Source organism: Myotis nattereri (assembly GCF_964212035.1).
Source record: "Myotis nattereri genome assembly, chromosome: 1".
Taxonomy (NCBI): Eukaryota; Metazoa; Chordata; class Mammalia; order Chiroptera; family Vespertilionidae; genus Myotis; species Myotis nattereri.
The window spans coordinates 150095895-150113076 of NC_138075.1; the positions used below are offsets into that span (position 1 = coordinate 150095895).

The window sequence follows — 17182 nt, forward strand, 5'->3', positions numbered from 1 at the left end:
ATTTCATATTGGATTTTGCAACAACTCAATTAAGGTTGTTATTAAACTGTTTACCTGCCACAGGATTTAGCAGATTGTCTCACCGAAGTGAGACAAAGAGAATGGTTTAATTATCTTTGATACTTCTAATTCCTAGAACATTCCTGGTTTGCAGTATGTGCTCAACAAATGTTTCTTTGTTTTATTAATGACATGAGGAGGCTATACATTTTAGCATGCTTCTTGAGGACTTGAAGTAATTACTCAGTATGATGTTTTATTCATGCCCCGTCCTCCATCCTCCCTAGATCCTTCTCATCAAGACTGGCTACTTCATAATTATTTGGTATTTTCTTTGGGGTTATATTCCCCCAACCCCCCGCAAATATATAATTACTAACCATTAGAAATCACTTGGGGGCCCTGGCCAGTGTGGCTCAGTGGTAAAGTATTGGCCCTTCCACTGAAGGGTCACAGTCAAGGGCATATACCTGGGTTCCAGGTCAATCCCAGGCCTTGGTCGGGGCATGTGCGGAAGGCAATTGATCGATATGTCTCTCTCACACCTCTCTCTCTCTCTCTCTCTCTCTCTCTCTCTCTCTCTCCCTCTCTCTTTCCCTCTCTCTCTCTCTCTCCTTTCCTCCCTCTTCCCCCTCCCTTCCATTCTCTCTAAAAAATCAATGGAAAAAATATCCTTGGGCTAGGATTAACCAAAAAAAAAAAAAGATAAATCATGAAGGGAATATTTTTTTTCTTAAGGAAACACTATTATCTTATGCCTCAGATCTCTTTAATGTGCACAATAATAGCGATTATAGTTGAATAAACAATTTTAATCAGTTTTTTTATAATGGAAAAATGTTGTGTTGTAAATGAAAATATCTATTACAATCAATTAGCACCAACTTCATCCTCAGCTTGGAACATTGAAGTTGATATCACCATAAATTCATTTAAAGCTAGATTATAATAGAGAGTTTGAAAAGGGCAACACACTTTTGGCAAAATTTAAGAAATATACTTGATGTTTTTCAAAGAGAAAAAGAAAAAGTTGCTGCCTGGCCGTGTGGCTCAGTAGTTGAGCGTCGATGCAGGAACCAAGAGGTCACTGGTTCAACTTCCTGTCAGGGCATATGCCCAGGTTGCTGGCTCAATCCCAGTAAGGAGTGTGTAGGAGGCAGCTGACTGATGAAGTTTCTCTCTCATTGATGTTTCTATCTCTTTATGCCTCTCCTTTCCTCTTTCTCTAAATATCAATAAAAACATATTTTTAAAAAAGAAAGAAAAAGTTGCTGATTTCAGTTAAAGAAGATAACAGTTCTTGACTGGTTTATAAAGAAGAAAACAAACTTCCAATCAAGAATGCTCTACCCAGGAAACTTATCATTTAGAATTGAAGGACTCATAGAGTTTACCAGAGAAGCAAAAGCTAAAAGAGTTTATCAGCACTAAACCACCCTTACAAAAAGAAGTTAAGGGGACTGCTTTAAGTTAAAAAAAAAAAAAAAAAAAAAGCGGGATACTAATTAGTAACATCAAAACCTAAGAAACTATAAATCTCACTGGTAAAGGTAAATATATGGTAAAGGTTGTACATTAATCACTTACAAAGCTAGTGCAAAGGTTAAAAGACAAAAGTAGTAAAAATAACTGTTACTACAACAATTAGTTAAGGAATATATAAGATGAAAAGATGTAAAGTGTGGCATCAAAATTATAAAATGTGGGAATAAAAATGTAGAGCTTCAGAATGCATTCAAACTTGTTATTATCACCTTGAAGCAACCTAACTTCAAAATAGACGATCATAAATATAAGGTGTTACATGTAAGCCTATGGTAACCAGCAAGCAAAAACCCACAGGAGATAAATAAAAGGTAATGAGAAAGGAACCTAAGCATACCAATAAAGGAAGTTATCAAATCACAAAGGAAGAGAGCAAGAGAAGAAAAGAACAGAACAACTACAAAACAGCCAGAAAACAATGAACAAAATGGCAATAAGTATATACCTATTAATAAGTCCCTAAAATGAAATGAACTAAATCCTCCAATGAGAAGACAGAGTGGCTGAATGGATAAAAACAAACACGACCCATCTATATGCTTCCTATAAGAGAGTTACTTCAGATAAATGTAAGGACATACACTACTGAAAGTAAAGGGATAGAAAAAAAAAATTCATGCAAATAGAAACCAAAAGAAAGTTGGAGTAGCAATACCTATATCAGACAGAATTGATTATAAAACAAAGACTGCAATAAGAGACAAGGAGTATGTTACATAACGATAAAGGGGTCAACCCAACATGAGAATACATTTGCAAATATTTATGCACCCAACATAGGAACACCTAAATATATAAAGCAAATGTTAACAGACCTAAAGGGAGAAATACGCAGCAATATAATAGTATTAGGAAACTTTAATAATACTCCATTTACATCAATGAATAGATCATCCAGACATGTTAAGGAAATATCAACCTTAAAGACACATTAGACAAGATGAACTTAAGATACATATATAGAACATTTCATCAAAAAAAACCAGCACTTACATTTTTCTCAAGTGCACATGGCACATTCTCCAGGGTAGACCACATCTTAGGCCACAAAACAAGTCTTAACAAATCTAAGACTGATATCATATCAAGTATCTTTTCTGATCACAATGGTATAAAACTACAAATAAATCACAAGAAAACTGGAAAATTCACAAATATGTGGAGGTTAAACAACATGCTATTTATCAACCAATGGGTCAACAAAGAAATTTAAAAAAAATACCTTGAGACTAATGAAAATGGAAATAAAACATCCTAAAACTTATGGGATGCAGCAAAGGCAGTGTTAAGAGGGAAATTAATAGCAATAAATGCCTACCTTCAATAAATGCCCCGTTCCTTCAAGAAACAAGAAAACTTTCTGGAGCTTCCAGAACTGTTCCCGAGTTATCTCCGTTTTCTGGCTAATGAAAAGAAAATAGGATTCCACCGAGTCTCCTATCTACCTACTCCAGGACTTCTGTGAGGATCAAATGAGATGAGGCAGGGAAAACGCTTCACTGATGCTTGGTTACCGTGTTAAGTGTTTCCACCTGGCTAAAGTGTTCCTGGGCAGAAGAAATTGCAAGGAGGCTAGTCATCACTAGGGAGAGGAAGCTGGACGTTGCTACGTGAGGTCATTACCCAGACACAGGGAAGGACAATTAGCATATTAGCCAAAAGGATGGATGGATGGATAGATAGATAGATAGATAGATAGATAGATAGATAGATAGACAGATAGATAGCTAGCTAAACATATTAAAATAATAATGAAGAAACAATCTGAACCTATTAAAACTATTTAAAATCAAGAGAAAAGTCAAATCTCATATGCTGGCAAAATTGTAGGAAAATAGTAACACCCACATATTCTTGATGTTACTGGCAAAATTTTTTAGAAGACATTTTGATACACCTATCAAGTATCATAAACCTGCTTTGACTCAGTAAACCCTTATTCTGAATTTATGTTATAGAATTGTTACATTTCTCTAATTCTAATACAGTATGAATTTTAAGATGTAACATCAGTTTACTAATAACTGTTTAAAGGGAAAAAACAAATACTGTCCTCCATCTGGATACTGAAGAAAGAATGAAGATAGGTTACACAGAACCTCTATTTTATTCATGTCATCCTCAGCAGCCTTCTAAGGTGTGTCTGACAACCCAGATTGTACAGATAAGGAAACTAAGTCTCAGGGGAGTTCAATGACGTAGTACAAGTCACTCAGCTAGAAAATATCAATACTACTCTAATCCGGAAAGAAAGCAGTGAAGATAGGGAATACATACAATGGAGTCACTTTTAAACAAGCTGCTAAAATTACTGACATTATGAAGGTTGAGGCAGGAGGAAAGTATGCATTCTTGTTCTAACTTGCCTAGAACAGTGGTTCTCAACCTTCTGGCCCTTTAAATACAGTTCCTCATGTTGTGACCCAACCATAAAATTATTTTCGTTGCTACTTCATAACTGTAATGTTGCTACTGTTATGAATCGTAATATAAATATCTGATATGCAGGATGGTCTTAGGCGACCCCTGTGAAAGGGTTGTTCGACCGCCAAAGGGGTCTCGACCCACAGGTGGAGAACCGCTGGCCTGGAGACTTTGAACTCTCGGTCCTGCGTCAATGCCTGGCGCTCATCTTCTGGACCACCTGGCATCCATCATCCTGACTGTCTGACATCTAGCTGATAACCATCCAGGGGCTAAGAATGCAGGACTGATAATTCAAAAAAATGTGCTTTTTAATAAAAGAACTTTTAACTTTCTTCTTTGGAACATTTTTGTTCTTTTTCGTAGCTGTGTTTCCTATTTGCAATCTCTAAGACCCCTGAACAAATCTCTATTGTTTATTAAAATTTTTTTTTCCAAATAAACAACCTACCTTTTATACCTCAAGGAACAAGAAAAAGATCGAATGAAGTCCAAAGTTAGTAGAAGGGAGGAAATGACAAAGATTAGAGTAGAAATCAATGAAACACAGACTAAAAAGACAATTGAATATATCAACAAAACCAAATTTGGTTTATCAAAAATATAAACACCATCAAGAATAAAAGGGAGGATTCAAATAAATAAAATCAGAAATGAAAGAGGAGACATTAAGATTGATCCCACAGAAACACAAAAGATCATAAGAGACTACTATGAACAATTGTGAGCCAACTAATTATAAAACCTCTAAGAAATGGAAAAATTCCTAGATACATACAACCTTCCAAGACTAAATCATGAAGAAATACAAAATCTAAACATACCAATTACTAGTAAGGAGAATGAATCAGTAATCACAAATCTCCAAAATAACAAAGTCCAGGACAAGGCAGTTTCACTGGTGAATTCTCTCAAATATTCTCAGACAAATAGTCACAATCCTTCTCACACTCTTCCAAAAATTAGAAGAAGAGGAAACACTTTCAAACTTATTTTACGAGGCTAGCATTACCCTGAACCAAAACCAGACAAGGATGCCACAAGGAAAGAAAATTTTAAGGTAAATATCCCTGGTGAACATAGCTGTAAAAATCCTTTACAAAATATTAACAAACCAAATCCAACAATACATTAAAAAGATCATACACCATAACAAATGCATTTATTCCAAGGATAGTGCAACACTCATAAATTAATCAATGTGATTCACCATATTAACAAAATAAATGATAAAAAAAATATGATCATCCCGATGCATGCAGAAAAAAACATTTGACAAAATTCAATATCCATTTATGATGAAACCTCTCAACAAAGTGGATTTAAGAGAATGTAACTCAATATAATAAAGGACATATATGACAACCTAACATCATACTCAATGGTGAAAAGTTAAAAGCTTTTCCTCTAAAATTAAGAACAAGACAATGCCCACTACAACCAGTATTAGAAGACCTAGCCAGAATCATTTAGGCAAAAGATAAATAAATAAATAAATAAATAGAAAGAAATAAAAGGCATCCAAATTGGAAAGGAAGAAGTAAAATTGTCACTAATTGCAGATGACATGATACTATATGTAGAAAACTCTAAAGATTCCACCAAAAACCCTGTTAGAATAAATGAATTCAGTAAATTTGCAGGATACAAAGTCCATATACAAAAATCTGTTGTTTCTATACATTAATAATGAACTATCAAAAAGAGAAATTAAGAAAAAAATCCCACTTAGAATAGCATCAAAAAGAATAAAATACCAGGAAATAAATTTAACCAAAGAGGTGAAAGACCTATACACTGAAAACTACAAGACATTGATGAAAAATATTGAAGATACAAATAAGTTAAAAGGTATTCTGTGCTCATGGATTGTAGGAATACAGGCCCTTCCCAGATCTGTGTTTTCATCAGCATTGACCCTCTACCAGCAAAAAGATTCTGACTTGCTGATGGTTCAGGTGATGATTAGCACTTTTTACAAATAAAGTATGTATATTTAAGGTATGCACATTTTTAAAAAACAATATTATTTCACAGTTATTAGACTACAGTACAGTGTAAACATACATTGGAAATATAAAAAGCTCATGTGACTCACTTTATTTCAATGGCCACTCTATTGCAGTGGTTTGGGATTAAACCTGAAATATCTCCAAGAGTTGTTTGTATTGTTAAAATGTCCATGCTATCCAAATCAATCTACAGATTCAGTGTACTCCCTATCACAATCCAATAGCATTTTTTCATAGAAATAGAACAACTCTCCTGGTCCAGACGGCTTCACAGGGGAGTTTTATCAAACATTCAAAGAAGAACTAAAAGCTATCCTCCTCAGACTATTCTAAAAAATTCAAGAGGAAGGCATACTTCTAAGCTTTTTCTATAAAGCCAGCATTATCCTAATCCCAAAACCAGATAAAGACACTACAAAGAAAGAGAATTACAAGCCAATATCCCTGATCAACTTAGATGCTAAAATCCTCAACAAAATTCTAGCAAATCATATCCAGCATTACATTAGAAAAACATACACCATAACAATGTGGGATTTATTCCAGGGATGCAAGGCTGGTATAATATCTGCAAATCAATAAATGTTATACATCACATAAACAAATTGAGAGACAAACATCACATAATCATATCAATTGATTCAGAAAAGGCATTTGACAAAATCCAAATCCCTTTCTTGATAAAAACTCGCAGCAAATTGGGAATAGAGGGATCATACCTCAACATAATAAAAGTCTTATATGACAAACCTACAGCCAACATCATACTCAATGGGCAAAAACTAAAACCATTTCCCCTAAGAACAGGAACAAGAAAGGCATGCCCACTCTCACCACTCCTGTTTGACATAGTACTGGAAGTGCTAGCCATAGCAATCAGACAAGAAGAAGAAATGAAAGGCATCCAAATTGGAAAAGAAGAAGTAAAATAGTCATTATTCGTCGATGACATGATATTGTACATAGAAAATCCCTAAAGACTCCATCAAAAACAATCCAATCAAAAAATGGGCAAAGGATCTGTATGTCCTCTTTTGAAATAGACACTTTTCAAAAGAGGACATACAGAAGGCCAAGAGACATATGAAAACATGCTCAAAGTCACTAATCATTTGAGAGATGCAAAACAACAATGAGGTACCATCTCACACCTGTCAGAATGGCTATCATCAACAAATCAACAAATGACAAGTGCTAGAGAGGATGTGGAGAAAAAGGAACCCTCGTGCACTGCTGGTGGGAATGCAGACTGGTGCAGCCCCTGTGGAAAACAGTATGGAGTTTCCTCAAAAACATTAAAAATGGAACTCCCATTTGTCCCAGTAATCCCACTTCTAGGAATATATCCTAAGAAATCAAAAACACCAATCAGAAAGGATATGTGCACCCCTATGTTTATAGCAGCACAATTTACAACAGCTAAGATTTGGAAAAGCTTAAGTGCCCGTCAGCAGATCAGTGGATTAAAAAGCAGTGGTATATCTACACAATGGAATACTATGCTGCTGTAAAAAAGAAGGCACTCTTACCATTAGCAATAGCATGGATGAACCTGGAGAGCATTAAGCTAAGCAAAATAAGCCAGTTGGAGAAAGATAAATATCACATGATCTCACTCATAATGAACAACATAAACTGATGAACAAAAATAAATCTAGAGACAGAGAATCATCAAGTAGACCGTCCAATCTCAGGAGGGGGTGAGAGAACAACCAAAGGACTTGTATGCATGCATATAAGCATAACCCATGGACACAGATAGTAGGGGGGTGAGGGCATGTGCTGGGGGGTGAGGACGGCTGGGGATAGGTCAATGAGGGGGGGAGGAGACATATGTAATACTTTAAACAATAACGAATTAAAAAAAGAAATAGAACAACTCACTATCACTAATCATCAGGGTAATGCAAATCAAAACCACAATAAGCTATCACCTCACACCTGTTAGAATGGCTGTTATAAGAAAGACAAGAGATAACAAATGATGGCAAGGATGTGGATACAAGAGAACCCTTGTGCACTGTTGGTAGGGATGTATTTGGTGCAGCCACATTGGGAAACAGAAGGGAAGTTTCTAATAAAGTTAAAAATAGAACTACCACATGATCTAGCAATTCCACTCTGGGTATTTATCCAAAGAAAAGAAAAACACTAACTCAAAGAGACATATGCCCTCCCCCCCACCTCCCCGTGTTCACTGCAGCATTATTTACAATAGCCAAGATATAGAAACAATCTAAATATCCATTGACAAATGAATGGATAAAGAACATGTGGTACATACAAACAATGGAACATTACTCAGCCATGAAAAAGAATGGAATCTTGCCATTTGCAACAACATGGATGGACCTAGAGAGTATTATGCTAGGTGAAATAAGTCAAAGAGGGATATACAAATAGCATATGTTTTTACTTATTTGTGGAATCTAAAAGCAAACAAACCCTAAGCTTATCAATTCAGAAAACAGATTGGTGGTTGCCAGAGATGGGGGTGGGAGGTAGGCGAAATGAGTGGAGGCAGACAAAAGGCACAAACTTCCAGTTGTAAAATAAATAAGTCACAGGGATGTAATGGACAGAATGGCCATACAGTTAATAATACTTTGCTGCATATTTAAAAATTGGGAGTTAATACATGAAATTCCCCTCATTTAAGGCAAGTTAAATAGATATTTTAACTGGGGAAACATATTGAGGCTCTGAGACAGCCATGTGCATGTTTGGGGGGAAAAGAGATGTTGAAATGATGTCAAACTCTCTTATTACATATAAATTTTAACTTTACTTTGATTTGAGGGAGGACTAAGCTCTGTGCGGGGAGTGTAACCCTGATGGGGAGGCAGGTAAGTGAGGAAGGGCGATCAAAGGTCATGCAGAGCACAGTGACTATTTAACATGGAAACGGAGGTGGGAGCTTGAGAAGCACATCGTCAACATTGCAAATCATCAAAAACATGCAGAGAGGTTGCCCACTAATTTTATAACTCAAGCATCTAAATCCCTTGAAATATTTGGGACAAAGGTCAAGCTATAACTGAGAGAGAGAGAGACAGAGAGAGAGAGAGAGAGAGAGGAGGCGGGCTGCAGCAAAGCAAAATGAATGAGCAGAGCTCACACTAAGACTAGCGAGAAGGTAGAGAGAAGGCTGAGAAGTTTTCGAAGTGAGGCATGATAGAAGGAAGGCAGCTTGAACTTAGCATGATTTACTTTTATTAATCAGCATGACAGAATGCCATGTGCTCTCGTCAAATGCTCTTTTATTTATATTGGTAAATGGAAAGCATAAGACTTTTAAAGGTTTGCTTACAACCTTCACCCACCATCTGTATTTTCTATGGACGATCCTGTTTCTCAGCTGGGAGTTCTGCTGCCCGAGGGCTTTGAGGAAGCTACACTTTAGAGTTGAATGTAAACTACATACAGTAAACGACCGAGCCCTTCGATTAAGCCAAGTTACTTGGTATTAGAACAATTCTACTCAATAAACTTTTCTCAGCATCTTTTCAGCAACATCGATCATTAATGTTAATCTATTTAGTGTTTCTACCCCTGTTTTCCAGTTTTCATCGTAGTAATTAACATTTTCTTTCTTTTTAACTTTTTTGTAATACCTTCAACAATAAGGATTTAAAAGAAAAAATATTTTTGTTTATAAACAAATGAAAAACAAGTTTGGGAAAATACATTACTTCTGTTGAATGAGTGTTTAAATGTCAGCATCTTGTAGTCTCAAAATAAATAAATTATTTTAAATAAAGCCTTTCTTTTCCAAAAGAAAAAACTTTCATTTTACATCCTGATACATTACAATCTTACATTTGGAAATGAATTGCTTTTTTATGTTTTTTTGTTTTTGTTTTTTGACCGAAGTAAAAACAAAGATTGACTCCTAACATACGTTTCATGTAGATGATTAAAATACAACAAAGTACAGGTGATTGGAAAGCAGGTGTTGAGATGCTTGGTGTTGACATATGCACGCCACATTTTCACAGGTAACATCGGTCTGTATCTGACACCTCAAATCCAACTGAGGAGAGTCGGCCCTACTCTGCTCTCCCTATCCACCAGAAGGGGACCCTGCTTCCAAGGCTGATCACCGCCCCAGAACCGATTCTCACTCATCCACGACTCCCAAGCCCTAGGGCTGTGCCAGTACAGTCAGTGCTTCAGACACCATGGGCAGTGTCCGTGGCTGACGGGTGAGCGCTGTGCTCATGCATGCATACGGTGGGCCCTACAGTCCCCAGTATGTGGGCAGATAAGCCCCGAAGAGCCAGCTAAGGAGCAGTGTCCAAGGACACAGTCGGCTCCACAGCTGGAGCTCACAGGAGAGTATTCTATCTTTTTGACTGGATGAATCCAACAGCATCATTTAAAAAAAAAAATCATGGGTGAAATGCTCTTTTTCCACTTAGAATTACCCAACCAAGTCATAAAAAGGAGGCTTTGAGACATCTGTCCTAAATTGCCCACCCCATATCTGGCCACGAGATGCACAGGAGAGCAGTGACTGTCAGGCAAATAAAACTCAAAGTTAATAAAAAAAAGATACTCTAACCTCATGCATGCAGATATCATAAGAGCCATTTTGGTCTTTTAGTTATGAAGCTGGTTTCTTTGCAAAGCTGCAGCAGACAGTGTGCAAATAACATGACAACCTGCTTTGTCACAGCCCATTATCTATGGGACACAGAGAGGGAAGTCCCTCTAGTACACTTATTTCCAAAAATTTATAGACTGCGTTAATTGCACTGAATGAACAATTAAGGAATAGCTTGTTTCTCTTGTTTTCTGCAAAAGCACTTTGCAAACAGATTTTGTTTCTTCTGAATTATATATGTCAAAGAGCTTAGATACACATTCTTTAACTACCAATCCCCTCTAAAACCATGAATATCAACAATTTCACACACATTCCAACATCTTATTAGAGTGATGAACACTAAGTTTTTGGATCCATTTCTGGATTTTACTAAAAAAACATTTAATAAATAATTTTCATATTCAAACCAAATCATTTTCCTAAAATAGCTCCTTTCAGATTCCATTTATTTCGGGACCAGAAACATAAAAGCAGCACAAATATAAACTAGCCACTCTGACAGTGGCAGGTGTGTGTGTAGGCAAACAGAAGGAAGACAAGCCTTATGGGATTACCGTAAGTGAGGATGTACAAGGGTTTCCCATTTGTGTCCATCGTGGTCAAGCACGGGGCCTTTGGTGAGATGGTTCCCCATCGCTGTAATGCAGCTTCTAACGACGGGGGCCAATTCGTAACCACACCCAGCTGCTCCCCTCGCATGGCTAACATCTGTGCTCCCTCCGGCTTTGGCTGGTTCGGATCTGGTTGTTGAACTAAACACATGTGGACACAAAAGGCTTTTTTTAAATAAAAAAAAATACACTCATATTGGCACAATCACGATTTTATTCATTTTAAAGGAGCTAGGAGACTTATACTTAAGGTATAAACTGATTAACCCACAGAAAACATGTTTTCCTAGAACCAGGGCTATGACCTACATATTAGCCTCATGAATGTAATGGAGATACTTAAGTCTTACAATTTCCTAGGCCAGTGGTCAGCAAACTCATTAGTCAACAGAGCCAGATATCAACAGGACAACGATTGAAATTTCTTTTGAGAGCCAAATTTTTTAAACTTAAACTATATAGGTAGGTCAATTGTTATTAACTTAATCAGGGTACTCCTAAGGCTTAGGAAGAGCCACACTCAAGGGGCCAAAGAGCCGCATGTGGCTCGATAGCCGCAGTTTGCCGACCACTGCCCTAGGCAATTTGGGTGAGGTGCCTTCGGAGACCCGAGTGCATTTACAAACTGACAGCAAGGAAAGCTGTGTTTCTGAACATGCCCAGAGTCTAGGACTGCAACAACTGTTAAAAATATCAATTACTGCCCGGCTGGTGTGGCTCAATGACTGAGCGTCAACCTGTGGTCCAGGAGGTCATGGTTCCTTCTGTTCCTGGTCAGGGCTCATGCCCGGATCACAGGCTTGATCCCCTGTCGGGGGCGTGTGGGAGGCAGCCAATCAATGATTTACTCTCATCACTGATATCTCTCTCTCTCTCCCTTCCTCTCTGAAATCAATAAAAAATATTTTAAAAAATCAATCATTAACAGAGACTACTAATTCTGGACTCAAAAAAAAAAAAAAGAGCTCAAATCTTTTGAGCTGAATTATATTTTGCCCTTAAATACTGAGGTATAAACTTAAATTTGCTACAACTACAACAAACAATGAGCATAGACCATATTTTCTTGAGTAAAACAAAAATAAATGCTTCACCATAAAATACAACTTGCCAAACTGTCTAGAAAAGTGAGAAGTTGAGCTTTTTCTCACTTCTGGAAGAGGTTTCTCTCTCCCAGCATATGATTGACAGTTTCCACCTGCTGGGCAGAAAATCAGCTATATCTTACTTGTGATGTAAAGAATAAGAACAAACAGAGTTTGCATTTGATATAAGTATTTTGCTTTGACTTTAAGTGGTTTGTGTTAAAAGGCTTATGAGCACTTGGGGGTTAAGATACTCACTTCCGGGTTTCTATGGAGTGGCAGCAAATGGGACCGGTTGCAAGCTCATTGCACTCCTCTTAAACTTATTCAGAGGGCACTGTGTCACTGTGGCAAGGTTTTCTATGATTTACCTGCATTTCTGGAAGCCAACAGAGCCCTTATAAAGAAGCTGGCTTGTGGGATGTACCTGAGTACCTTACAGGACCCACATGAACAGTACCTACGGTTTCTAGACAAGAGTCCCCTCTTGTTCTTAAAAAGGAAAATAGCCTTGGTAGAAAAATATCATTACAGTTTATGGGATCACAGGGACATTGGAATAAACGGGGGTAGGAAAGGGTTCTTTTACCTTCTAACAATTCTTCAAAGTCGTCAACAAAGAATTCTCGTAATGGTGGTCGTTTTGGTCGTTTGAGGGTATTGACAAGCTGTTGAATTTTTGCTGATACCCGGCTACTTACCGGCACTCCTGAAAAACAGAACCACAGGCAGACGGACTTTAGTCCAAGCACCACAGTGAAATGGCCAAGACACCCACACCCACTGCCCCATCTCAGGGCTGAGAGGAGCAGGGATGGGCTTGAGACTCAGCGTCCCTCAAAGTGTCACCTCGGTGATGTGCAGAGTGAAGACATTCTACTGGGTGGACAGTCACAGCACACTGACCCTGCTGGGAACCCGCAAGAGGGTGGAGACTCAGCAGAAACAATTCTCGTTTACAGCTCCATGAGCCCTCCTGATCTGCTGATGTCAGGAAGAGCTCCAACCGCAGGCTGGGCTCGGTCCCACCACTAATTCCGGAAACAGGGCTTGCCACCTTCTCACGAGCACTGTCTCTGGCCCCCTCTTTCTAAGGGGATGAGAGAGCTGAGGCAGCAGAGAGACCCTCCCTGAGTCCCCGACTCTCCTGAGATCTCGGGTGCTGGGCCTCACTGGGCGAAGAGAACATTTTGCCGGAGACAGTGAATTTGGGTGCCCTGCAGCATCTGCACGGCCAGCCCCCGCACCCAGACCTCCTAACCAAAGCAAGGGGACTGCTTCCTACAAGCGCCTTGGCAGGCCCTGTCCACGCAGGTGACCATCGCGTCCCTCCCAAGTGTTCCAGTTACTCTCTCCTGAGTAAACATTCAGGCAATACATTCTAGAAGCACAGCAATTAGTCTCTGAATTCAATTTCTGTGAAACGCAGAACACTAGCATACATTTATCCATGTGTACTGAGAAACATTTACCCCGTGTTACAATAATAGATTTCTTACAACAATGAGTGACATTTTGAAAACTAAGTGAAATGATCCATGAAAAAGACAAGAAGTTTTAACATTTAAAATAAATAACCCAAATTATGAATAAAAGGAGTGACAAGATGTTGGCCTTCCTAACTGCTCAAATGCACTCCCTGCAGGCAAATCTCATTATCGCTTACGGGTGCATGGAAACGCGCACCTGGTAACCAGGGGTGTGGAAACCTCACTGCTCTCGTGTTCGAAGAACCACAGCTGAAGGGGGTCTCCCCACAGTGCCTGCAGCGGAGCCCTCCTCCTCCTCCTCCACTGCAGGTATCACGAAAACAGACCTCAGCTTTTGACATGAATATGATAGAATTCAAGGAAAATTTTCTATCAAATCAGAAACAGTTTCATAGGTAATCTCAAACTACTCTATGGGCACCTTCAGAATTGGGACATTAAATGTTTTATAGTTTTGAAAATATATAAAAATACACCACCCAGATTTCTCAGTCTCTAAACAGAGTATTTCTCATTAAACAGTTCCTCTTAATTTGGTTCAGATAATCTGAGACCATTTCACAAGGCCTCTGGTTCCCCAGCTCAGTTTAGAATGCGTAAGAATCATCCTAGGACTTGTCTAGCCCAGAGTTTCCGATGTCACGGGTTTTGGGGGTGGCCCAGAGCCTGCTTTTTAACAAGTGCCTCACATGATTCTGAGAGGAGAGGTCATCACACGCTGAAAAGCTCTGGGCTGGACAACAGGGGACTCAAATGGACAACATATGAACTCACCTGGGAGAGCAGGTGAGGATGATGGACTTCAAAAACAACAGTTATTAAAATGATAATGACTAGAACAACGGCAATGACCCATTCAATATACAGTGAATTTAGCAGAGAACTAAGTTAAACACTGAGACTGAAAGTGTTCCAGGGAAGCCAACCGCATGGGAACTGGAGTGACTCCCAAGGCACTACCGGGAGCTCCTGAACCACACGGGCACCGGGCTCAGGCCATGCTGAGAGGCGTGCTGCCCATCAGGGACTGGGTCCAGGCCTTCCTCATCACCTCTGCATCACACCTCGGCACAGGACATGAGCACAGCTGGATGGACGGCGCACCGATGCTACTTTGGCCACTGTCCACAGAAACACCATTTCATGTCCCCACTGGGTTCCTGCTAACCTTTGTGAGCCTGGGAAGGACTGAGGCTGCAGGAGAGCAGAATCACGCATGCAGTTCATGTTTGAGTGTGCTGCTTCAGACGGGGTCATAGAAACGGCCGCTCTGTATACCCAGATCCATGATATGAGGAATAAAGAAGAACCCCCACTGCTGTAGTTTACCAAATCACTAATATTTTTTCCCAATACAGAGAAAAAAAAGCCCATCTTTCTCCCAAATTCTGAAGCATTCCATTGGCCCCTAGCTGTCAATTAATTTGTTTACATGTAACTTCATCCTGTCCTTCTAAGTAACCATTCATAGTCTTAACATTTGTACACTAAATTTGTTAATTGCTGAGCCGACTTTAGTTATTCGTTAACAAAAACACTAAAATCTTATAAAATTTCCTTTTCTCCTCATGACTAAATTCTTACAACATCATCAGTTCTTTTCCTACAGGGAGTAGCTCTCGGCCAAGTTGGAGACAGTTTGCATTTTCTGTGACTATGCCACCATCTATGGGTGGTGTGTAAAGAACTTCATAAATTAGATTCAGTGAGTGGACCTTATGGTTTAAAAGGTAAGTTAGTAAAAACAGTTTACAAAGGAGGGAAGGCGATGCCGGGAGACCTACCGTCGCCAGTCTCCATGAGCTCAGCGTTGCCGTACTTTGGTGCAGTCCGTGATGTCGTCGAGCCTTGTGGCCTTTCTATTTGTATTGAGTGTTCTGAGGTGTACGTGGTTACATCAGGAGGTGCAGAGTGATTTTCTGTAAAGAAGCAAATGATAAATTCTCTGATAGAGTTATTCTGAAGGCTAAGTAAGCAAAAAAAGGTTTCAAAAAAGGCCACATCCTGAGAAGAGACCATAATTCTGAACCAAAGTCTACTACAAAAATCCAGGCATAAAGATGCTCTTTAAAATAATCTGTATTGCTCAAAATGAAACAAAGTTAGGTAGAACTTCAGACATGTCATAACAGGAGCCACGTCAATGAATCACGATAGCATTTTAACACATTGCGGACCAGTGGTTTTATTGCTAGCTTTACCCAGTGCCCAGATAAGTTTCTATTGAACGAGGACAAAAAACGTTTTACATAAGTGTTAAAGGCACACTTTAAAATTAAATACCCATTGCATCTTGAAGTTATTTATTACATGTTCTTAGAAGCTAATGTCTTTTTAAAGAATTCTCATGATTGGCCACCAGCCTTAGAACAGAAAACACAAGAATCCTCGTGATGCGTCACAGTGTGTTAAGAATAATGTGAAGCAGCAGGTAGAAAAAGAGTTATTGAACGTTACATGTTTGTTCACAAAAGAGCAATTTTCTTGTCTGTCATGGAAGTGGCAGTTAAGAGCTCGAGCTTTGGAGGCAGAGAGCCTGGGGTTTGAATCCCAGCTCTGCCAATTCCTCCAGATCTTGGGAAGTGTCTTAACCTCTCTGTGCCTCAGCCTCCTCACCTATCAAATGGAAATAATAATGCTGACTTCCACCCTAGCTGGTTCGGCCTGCAGACCGAAGGGTTCCGGGTTCAATTCCAGTCAAGGGCACGTGCCTCGATTGCAGGCTCCTTTCTGGCCTGGGTCCTAATTGGGGCTCGTGCAGGAGGCAACCAATCAATGGGTTTCTCTCACATTGATAGTTCTGTCTTTTCCTCTCTCTTCCACTCTCTCTAAAAAAAAAAAAAGGAAAGATAATAATAATAATTCTGACTTCCTTGTAGGGGAGATTAGACGAGTTAACATATGTAAAGTTCTTAGGACATTTCTTGATAGAGGCTGAGCACTCAAGAAATATTAGCTATTTTGTTTGTTTCAGCATGAGTAATACAGAACAGTCATTCAAAAAGCCCTGGCTGGGTGGCTCAGTTGGCTGGAGCGTCATCCAGGACACCAAAAGGTTGCACGGGCAATTCCCAGTCAGGGCACATACCTAGGTTGTAGGATTGATCCCTGATGGAGGGGGATACAGGAGGCAACAGATTGATGTTTCTCTCTCCCATTCATATTTCTCTCTCTCTCTCTCTCTCTCAAAATCAATGAAAACATATCCTAGGTGAGGATTTCTTTTTTTAAATCAGGTGTTTAGAATCTCACGTGCACTGGTGATGGTTACGCAGTGAGCTGTGCAGCAGGCCTTCCCCACGGCATTCATCGATGGTGTCATCAAGCGCTTAAATGGTTCAGCGGGGAAAGCACAGTTCTTGTATTTATTTATTTTATTTTATTTCTTAATTGTGTTTTACATTCA

The 17182-nt window shown here is 39.0% G+C and overlaps 1 protein-coding gene across 2 annotated transcripts in view; it reads right to left on the minus strand.

The window, feature by feature from the left end:
* The window catches only part of DIP2C (disco interacting protein 2 homolog C), a 377981-nt gene that overhangs the window by 119571 nt on the left and 241228 nt on the right, over positions 1 to 17182 (minus strand). For both annotated transcript variants that reach the window (XM_081098294.1, XM_081098295.1), the window contains 3 exons: positions 15561 to 15695; positions 12876 to 12995; positions 11145 to 11342 (listed from right to left, as the gene is read on the minus strand). In XM_081098294.1, the coding sequence (XP_080954420.1) occupies positions 11145 to 11342; positions 12876 to 12995; positions 15561 to 15695 (453 nt within the window). The remainder of the gene's footprint in view (positions 1 to 11144; positions 11343 to 12875; positions 12996 to 15560; positions 15696 to 17182) is intronic.